Source organism: Phragmites australis, chromosome 1 (assembly GCF_958298935.1).
Source record: "Phragmites australis chromosome 1, lpPhrAust1.1, whole genome shotgun sequence".
NCBI lineage: Eukaryota > Viridiplantae > Streptophyta > Magnoliopsida > Poales > Poaceae > Phragmites > Phragmites australis.
The window spans coordinates 16566393-16575897 of record NC_084921.1 but is presented as its reverse complement, the minus strand read 5'-3'; the positions used below and the strand labels follow the sequence as shown (position 1 = coordinate 16575897).

Genomic DNA, 9505 nt, shown 5'->3' with positions numbered 1-9505 from the left:
ATAATGTCTAGCCGTGCTATTTGCGCAGGCCAACTTGCTAATTCATTTGTATGATGTCAGTCCATAATACTTCGTGTTTGCAATTTGCAACTTGCTAAAGAGGCTTCCCAGAATTGGTTCTTTACTTTTTTAGATAATGGTGTGATTATTTCCTAATTGCTTGAAACTGACTTATTTTACTATCATTTTCTAGGGTATTGGATCACACCAGTTATATGTTGATATAATGGCCTAACATGGTGACAGAAAAATAAGCTTGTTAAAAGCACTTAAAAAGTAGCAAAATTGTTAAATTACATGTACAATTCGAAAGAACACCTTTTTTAAAACAGAGAAATTTTGGTTGCTCAGCAGCTCGTGAGCTGATCCTGCAGGGACTCGGGCCGTCCTTCCTGCAAGCAGTACACCGGCGGCAGCGTGAGCGTCTCCATCACCCCGTACGCGTTCCAGCAGTAAGGGTCCGCGAGCAGGGCCCCCGCGCCGCCTCCGCCTCCGCCGGCCGGCAGGAGCTCGACGCCAGACATCGTGATGTCGGTGCAGGCGACGGCGTCGCTGCAGGCGAGGCGGATGGGCGCGACGGCCTGCGGGTTGTACGTGCCGCTGATGTTCCGGTACGTGACCCCGGAGACGCGCACCGCGGAGGACTGGTTGGCGCATCCGCTGCCGAGGCAGTAGTATTGGTCGATGATGATGCAGTTCTTGACGTTCTGCATCTGCACGCCAGCGAACTCGACCGCCGACACCGCGCCCGTGCCACCCTGCCACGTCTTGATGCGGACTCCGTTGTCGGAGTCGAGGATCCGCGCGTTCCGGACCGTGATGTTGGACACGCACGCGCGCGTGTTGTGCACGCCCAGGCTGCCGATGCTGCCGGACACGAAGACCTTGTGTTAGTTAGAATTATAGGAGCAGAGTCTATATAATAATTTTTAATAATTTTTAAAAGTTTATATTGTGGAGAGACAGTTCGTAACAAGTCATACCTTGTATTAATACCATATTACTAATGAAAGTAGAGGTATGAGGTTTTCTACCTATATATATATGCAATGATCTTATCTACTTGGGTGAGAAAAATAAATAGACTGCTAATTAAGAGTAACCTATAAATTAAGATTTAGGGTTTTGCCTCTTTCTCTTTATGTTGCGTTGCCACTATAGTCTACTCTATTCAGACGCCGGCGTGCACTGGCAATCGAGAGAGCAGGTCTCCAAAATTCTCGCTCTTGAGATCCTGCACCGAGAGATGACGAATAAGATTTTTAGAAGCGCTCCACACGACTGCTCAAGTTCTTCACCGCGGCTCGTCTTCCTGGTTGCTTGGGTGCCGCCTGCTGTCATCATCAATAAATTTGGTGCGTCATCAGCAAGATCGATCGTGTCGTCAATATGGTGCAACCAGCATCTTTAGCAACCTCCACAGCGTAGGACCAGTACATAAAACCATGTTACTCGTACTTTATTTTCTGTGATTTATAATTTTGAGTATAGTAGATATAGGCGTATATAGTGCTTTTATACACATGATTAGATTATGCTCTGGTATATAAATATGTTAGTTTATCAGTTTACGTTCATGAATTATTTATGGATTAAATTAAACCTAAAAGTGACATATATTTCAATAAAAAAAAATCTTATTGTAGGCACTTAGATTTATCAATGGCTGGATTTATCGATGCACTGAGATCACACAAGTTTTCTAGTGTGCACTTTAAAATATGGTAAGTTAAGGTCACTCTGTGGCTGATAGCTATGAATGTCTACTGGGTGGCTAATGGCAACACCCGGATGGAATTCTTACTACTGAGTAGGAAAAAGACGTTTACGGATGCCAATACACTCTTTGTAGGATGCGTTCTTAGCATTCTAGGTGACCATCGTTGTGATGTGTACGTGCACATACAAAACACGAAGGAGTTGTGGGATACACTGAATGCTAAATCTGGTGCATCAGATGCAAGAAGTGAACTGTATATTATAGAGCAGTATCATGATTATAAGATGGTTGAAAATCACTCTATAGTCGAGCAGGCTCATGAGGTTCAGTGTATCGTGGTGAAACTCGAACTCCTCAAGATCAATACGGGTTTGTGGCTGTAGACATAGTTGCCAAGTTTCTTCCTTCGTGGAGAAACTTTACCACTACTCTAAAGCACAAGAGATAAGAGATTACTGTTGCAAGTTTGATCACGTCTCTTGATGTTGAGGAGAAAGCTCGAGCTAAGGATGCGAGTCTAAAAGAAGGCAAGGGATAGACTAATGCCAAGCAAAAGCTCTTCCACAACAAGAACAAAGGAAAAGATAATAGGCCAAACAAAACTATCATCTTTAAGAAAAAGAAGATGAACACAATAAAACTACCTTGCCTTGTGTGTGGTGAGATTGGATACTTCTCCAATGATTGTCTAGACCGCAAGGGAAGAAAGGCTCTACAAAAGCAGAACTCAAAGACTGCTAATGTGGTGACCATTGGCGAAGTTGGAAACGGAGCTGCAAGGTATGAAAATTTACCTTCAATGTTTTCAATATTTCAGTCTACTAATTGGTGGATTGATATAGGTGCCGATGTTTATATGTGTGTTGATATCTCAATGTTCTCTTCTTATCAGGTCACCCATAATTCCTCTGTTCTAATGAGAAATGAGTCACATGCTTCGGACCGTGGTGTTGGTATGGTAGATCTGAAGTTTATTCTGAGAAAGATCATGAAGCTAAGGAACGTGCAGCATGGCCCTACTATAAACAAAAATCTATTTAGCGGCTCCCTGCTCTATAGAGATGGGTTTAAGGGTTTAGGTAGTGTTCGAGTCTAATAAAATAGTAGTGTCAAAGTCAATGTACCAATAAAATAGCACTTGGGGAACCTTGGCGAAAGTCAATGTACCAATAACTAAAATGTGCAAGCTCAGACCTAAAATAGTAGATTGTGCCTTTTAGGATATGCTCATCGGAGCATTGCTTATAGGTTTTTAGTGGTTAAATCTGAGGTACCTGATATGCATGTCTATACAATGATAGAGTCTTGTGATGCAATATTTTTTGAGCACATATTTCTTATGAAAGATTTACATAGTATGTTTAGAGATAATTCTTGAACCCACTACACCTTTTGAGATTATTGAACAAACACATGAACAAGATCCTGAGGAGCATGATAGTGATGCTCCTATCAAGAGTAAGAGACAAAGGACTGCAAAGTCCTTTGGTGATTATTTCATTGTATACCTTATGGATGACACTTTCAAGTCTATTTCATAAGCGTTTGCATCTCCAGATGCAGACTACTGAAAGGAGGTTGTTCAGAGTGAAATGAATTTCATCCTCGTAAACGAGACTTGGGAGGTCATAGAATGACCCGATGGTTGCAAACCTATAGGTTGCAAGTAGGTGTTCAAGAAGAAGCTTAGCTTAGGCCCGATGATACTATTGAAAAGTACAAGGCTTGCCTTGTGGCTAAGGGTTATACCTAAAAGGTAGGCGAAGACTTCTTTGATACTTATTCACCTGTTGCGAGATTGATTACTATCCGAGTGCTACTTTTCTTAGTTGCCTCACATGGTCTTATCGTTTATCAGATAGACATTAAGACAACTGTCCTTAATGGAGAGTTGAACGAGAAAATTTATATAGAACAGCCTGATGGGTTTGTAGTAAAAGGTCAAGAAGGTATGGTGTGTAAGTTGTTGAAGTCCTTGTATGGTCTTAAACAAGCTCCTAAGTAATGGCATGAGAAGTTCTATATAACTTTAACATCTGCAGACTTTTCAGTCAATAAGGTAGATAAATGTGTGTACTATCGCCATGGTAGGGGTGAGAGAATTATATTGTGCTTGTATGTTGATGACATACTGATATTTGGATAAACATTGATGTGGTTGATGTGGTCAAATCTTTCATATCTCAAAGCTTTGATATGAAATATCTAAGTGAGGATGATGTAATCTTGAACATCAAGTTAATCAAAGGAGTGAATGATATTACTCTTACACAATCTCATTATGTTGAGAAGGTCTTGAGCCACTTTGGCTACCAGGACAGCAAGCATTCTCCAACACCTTATGATCCCAGTATGATACATCGAAAGAATAAGAAAAGTGGCAGGGATCAACTGAGATACACTCAGATTATTGGGTCGCTCATGTACTTAGCTGGTGCTATAAGGCTTGACATCTCATTTGCTGTGAGCAAATTGAGCAAGTTTACTTTTAACCCAGGTGATGAACATTGACGTGCGCTTAAGCGAGTCATGCGCTATTTACTTGGTACAATGAGTTATGGTCTTCACTATTCTGGGTACTCATCGGTACTAGAGGGTTATAGTGATTCAAACTGGATATCTGATACTGATGAGATTTATGCCACAAGTGGATATGTATTCAATCTAGGTGGTACTGTTGTCTCATAGAGGTCTTGCAAAGACCATCTTGATAAGATCAACTATGAAAGCAAAACTCACTGCGTTAGATACAACCACTGTTGAGGCAGAATGGTTGTGTGAGTTGTTGATGGACTTGCCTGTGGTTGAGAAATCGGTACCGGCTATCCTTATGAACTGTGATAATCAGATGATTATTATCAAAGTAAATAGTTCTAAGGATAATGACAAGTCCATAAGGCACGTAAAGAAATAATTGAAGTCTGTTAGGAAACTAAGAAACTCCGAAGTGATAACCTTGTATTATATCCAAACAGCTAAGAACCTAGCAGACCCCTTTACAAAGGGACTATCACGGAATGTGATAAATAATACATCAAAGGAGGTGGATTTGAGACCTATGTGAGTTATACCATAGTGGTAATCCAACTTATGTGATCGGAGATCCTGTGAATTATGACTTAGGAAGAACAAGCTATTGGTCTAATTGGAGGAGAGTACCTTTGTTTTTGATCCACTCGAGTGAAGATGCAATACTCTTAGAGATCTATAAGGCAGCTTGGCTATTGCCTTAATGTGTTCTATTGACTTTAAGTAGCGAAGATGCTAATCTACATGGCATTCTTAAAAGAACACACCTATACTAGCCTGACTGTTGGTCGTAGTTTATGAGATTTGGGTGATCTTTAGTAAACTCATGAAGAGACCATGAAGTACGACTTATATGATGCACCTGCGGGGTAGCCTACTGGCAGTCAAGTATCAGTTATGACTTTAAGTAAAACTTGTTTGTACAAAACTTACAATTTAAGACGTAGTCCATTGTTCAAGTTGTGAATGAGTGTAGCTTGATGTTCTTGATAGATGTTTAACTTAACAGTCTTCACTGAAATACTGGTATATCAAACAACAATGGGAAATTGGCAATTTTCTATAGGACTTTGAGATTTGGTGGGAGATTGTTAGAATTATAGGGACGGAGCCTGTATAATAATTCTTAATAAATCTCAAAGGTCCATATTATGGAGAGGTAGCCCATGATAAGATCCATCTTCTATTAGTATCATATTACCAATAAAGGTGAAGATGTGGAGTTCTCCCTACATACATGCAAGGACTCCCACCTCATTGGGTGAGAAAAATAAATAGACTGCTCATTGAGAGTTGCCCTTAAATTAGGAACGCTCTCATTATGTGAGTTTGTATAAAAGTTAGAGTTTTGCCTCTTTCTATTCCTGTTGCGCTGCCGCTGTAGTCTATTTCATCCCAGCGTCAGCGTTCACCGACAATCGGGAGAGCTGGTCTCTGAAACTCTCGCTCTTGAGATCCTACACCGGAACAGGGCAAATAAGGTTTTTGAGAAGCACTCTACACGATTGCTCAAGTTCTTCACCACGGTTCGTCTTCCTAGTCGCTTAGGTGTCGTCCACTGTCATCATCAACAAATTTGGTACGTCATCAGCAGGATCGATTGTGCCATCAACACGATGCAACCAAAATCTTCAGCAACCTCCATAGCGCAGGACCAATACGTAAAAACTACGTTACTTGTACTTTATTTCCCGCGGTTTCTAACTTCGAGTATAATAGATCTAGGCATATGTAATGCTTTCATACACACGACTAGATTATGCTTTGGTAATATGAACATGTTAATTTATTAGTTTGCGCTCATAAATTATTTATAGATAAATCTATTACATATATTACAGTGCTAAGATTTGGAGCAATTCTAGGGGTAAAATTGTTGTAGCTACTGTTCATGTGGGTCCCACGTATATGTACACATGTATACAGATATGTATACATATACATATATATACTTGTATATATACATATACATACTTTTTTGTGAAATTCTAGAAAATAGCGAAAGTAATAATAGTTATATTGATAAATCGGCTAAAATAATCTAAAATGCATAGAAAAATATCTAAAACTCCAAAAAAATATGAAACAAATTTAGTTAGGTTCGTATTACTATCGTTTATATGTTAAAATTATATACATAAATGAAAGTATCATTATTTTTATAATTAAATAAATGTTTTAATATTGATAAATTTATAAATAAATTTTGAGATGTCTAAAATTGATAAATCTAATTTTTCTCTTTTTACCATGATCTGTAAATAAATAGACGCGATGTAAACGCGCCAATCCACCTATTAAAACCAAAAATGCCATATATTCCAACGGCGTCAGACATTCTACAAACACTACAGCCATAGAAGACATTGAGCGAAGTGCCTGCTGCGTTGACAAGTACCTTATGCCATGGCCGTGGCCGCATGTTACGTTGTCGATGTGGACGTCGGAGCAGCCGGCGCCGATGGAGACGCAATCGTCGCCTGAAGTGACAGATCGAGCTCAGAGATTAATGCCACTTGATAATACTTGGATTCTTGCCGATGCAGAGCATGTGTGGCCGATCAGTAGCAACTGTACCGTTGTAGATCCTGGAGTTGAGAATCTGGACTGACTTGGTGTTCTCGACGTGGATGCCGTCGGTGTTGGGGCTGAACGCCGGCGAGCTGACGAAGAGGCCGTCGACGCGCACCCTCTGGCAGGCATCGAACTTGAGGTGGAACTGCGGGCTGTTCTCGATCCGCAGGCCTTGCACCGTCACGTCGTTGCTCAGGAAGAACCGTATGAGCTGTAGAGCAAAGCAGAGTGAGGTGATGGGGCTCAAGAAAGAAACAGAGTGCAATCCAAGTGGTCGGCGTACTTACAGCAGGGCTGTCACATGGCCCGGGCAGCGTCGATCCGTTCGGTCCCTGAACATGCACGAACATGAATGTTACGACATGTTCGAGGTAAACCGTGACAAGCGATGTACTATTTTGTAGGACGGTACCCTGTGAGGCTTGCATGGGAGCTCCCACCACTCCTCCCCGTTGCCTTCGATGGTGCCTTTCCCCGCCAGCATCATGTCGTCGACCCTGTAGAACACTATCCACTGCTTCCGTCCGTCGGCCACCGGCCAGCTTGCCGGTCCGTCCGGCGGCATCAGCACGCCGTCAATCTGCAGCGATACGATTAACGATCACACGTAGAAGAAAGAAATGGGTGTAATTGTGGGGCAGCGAAAATTTACTTGGAAGGTCAGCCTCGGCTTGCATGGCCCGGCGAAGATGGTGGAGGTGATGGTGAAAACGCCGTCTGACGGCACCAGCAGCGTCGCGGAGTCGGACGAGCACGCCGCCTTCCACGCCGAGCGGAACGCGCGCGTGTCGTCGCACGAGCCGTTTCCCGACGCCCCGAACGCCCTAACGTCGAACACGTTGCCGCAGGCCGCTGAGCTGTTGTTGCCAACTGGAGCTGCCGGTGGGAGCGGCGGTGGAGGAGCCTTTGACATGGTCGGAGGGAGCGCTGGTGGCTTTGCTGACACGGTAGGAGCTGCCCGTGGATTTTCCGGGGGGAGCCGCGGTGGCTGGGTTGGCGATGGCAATGGCAATGGCGGCGTGGCCGGGGCCAGCCGCGGTGGCTTGACCGTCGTAGGCATTGGTGGCTGTGGCTTGGCCGCAGCGACTCTCGGTGGCAGGGCCTGTGGTGGCTTAGCCGGGGTGCACGGTGGCTGTTTGGCATGAATGGGTGGCGACGACGGTGGCTTGGAAGAGGAGAACGATGGTGCCGGCGCCTTTCTAGGGGAGAGTGACGGTGGCCTCGCCGGAGTTGACGACGGTGACTTGGACCGAGAAAGTGTGGGCGGCTCAGCCGGCTGGAGGGACGGTGACTTGGCATGAGGACGAGATGGTGCCTTGGCTGGCGCAGGCGACGGCGGCTTCGTCAAGGAGGAAGTCGGTGGCCAGGCCGGAGACAATGATGGTGCTTTGGCGCGAGGAAGTGTGGGCGGCTCCGCCGGCGAGGGTGACGGCTGCTTGGCATGAGAACGAGATGGTGCATTAGCCGGCGTGGGTGGCGGCGACTTGGCAAAGGTGGAAGCCGGTGGCTTGGCTGGAGCTGGCGTGGGCTTTGGCGCGCCGATCGGTGCCATTATTAAGGGAGGACGCGGCACTGGGCACGGCTTGTCGTGGCGAGGGCGCGGCGGGGGCGGGTCGCCGACGTCCGGAGGGAAAGCCGGTGGTTCGGCGGGCGAATCGCCGTCGACATCGGGAGGGAGTGCGGCGGGGGGCAGAGAGATGTGGCCATTGTTGGCCGTGTGGTGGTGCCTGTGGTGCCTCCGGTGCTTCCGGTGGTAGTGCAGCGTCCTTGCATCTGCGGCGATAGGAAGGCACAGCAATGAGAGGAGCGACATGGAAACGACCACCGTTACCAATGTCACCCTACGACGCAGCTGTGGTCGCGTGCTTGCCGGCGGCCTCGTCAACGACGACATTGCCAATGCCAGTGTATGTTAGGCTCTAGAGATCTAGCTTGCTATAGTGTTTGGATCAAGGGAAATGAAGACGCTATATATACGTGAGTCGTAGTCGGGCGTACTGTACAAGAGTTTAGCGCATGGAGAGGGATCTAACATCTATGTATGTACGGGTGTGGTCTTTTGTATCTAAGCTTCAACTACCATTGTTGCATCAACGTGAGACACTAGCCTCTCTCACTCCATGACATGTTCGGAAAAGATTGTGTTAGGTAATGAACCTGCGGTAGGAGTTAGAGGAAGGTTTAGGGTTAGCTAAAAAAAATGTGTCGTTTGTTTATGCTTTACTGTGGCTTTAGTACCGCAAAGTGGATCTCGCTAGGCTACCATTTATGTACCAAATGAAGGACACGCTAGTAGCTACCCTGCCATTTGGTTCTTAATTACCTTGCTACTACTAATAAACCAGTGACGGATGCAGGATTTTAGAGATGGATGGTCGGAGTCATCGATGATGACATCGAAACATTGTTCCATATTAAAATTATGGCCGATAATAACAGATATCAAATACAAATCGTTACATACAACATAATGATCTAGATGTATATCAAACAATGAACTAGAAAACGAATTTTACATCAAATATCCATGTTTTTCCTCACTAATATATGTATATATAATATAGCTTCCTAATCAACGTTTTTTTGGCCAAAATTCATGGGTGACCCAATGTAGATCCGCTCCTGTAATCAACTGTTAAAAGCCTCGAACTGATGGTTAACTTGGTCCATATATGAATACCG

The 9505-nt window shown here is 44.4% G+C and overlaps 1 protein-coding gene across 1 annotated transcript; it reads right to left on the bottom strand.

Moving 5' to 3' along the window:
• Window positions 1-310: 310 nt before the first annotated feature.
• LOC133888109 (polygalacturonase At1g48100-like) lies at window positions 311-8745 on the bottom strand. The gene is made up of 6 exons (XM_062328238.1): window positions 7476-8745; window positions 7236-7403; window positions 7111-7155; window positions 6827-7034; window positions 6648-6729; window positions 311-867 (listed from the first exon to the last, which is right to left on the bottom strand). Exons 1-6 carry the CDS (start codon window positions 8715-8717, stop codon window positions 348-350), a joined length of 2265 nt encoding a protein of 754 aa, XP_062184222.1. The 5' UTR covers window positions 8718-8745; the 3' UTR covers window positions 311-347.
• Between the last annotated feature and the right edge of the window lie 760 nt (window positions 8746-9505).

Coding starts and splice junctions, on each gene's coding strand:
- LOC133888109 (XM_062328238.1), bottom strand. CDS start 8,717: ATGTCGTCGTTGACGAGGCCGCCGGCAAGCACGCGACCACAGCTGCGT. Junction 6,730..6,826: donor CAACTCCAGGATCTACAACG/GTACAGTTGCTA, acceptor CTGTCACTTCAG/GCGACGATTGCGTCTCCATC. Junction 868..6,647: donor GGCCACGGCCATGGCATAAG/GTACTTGTCAAC, acceptor CGTGTCCGGCAG/CATCGGCAGCCTGGGCGTGC.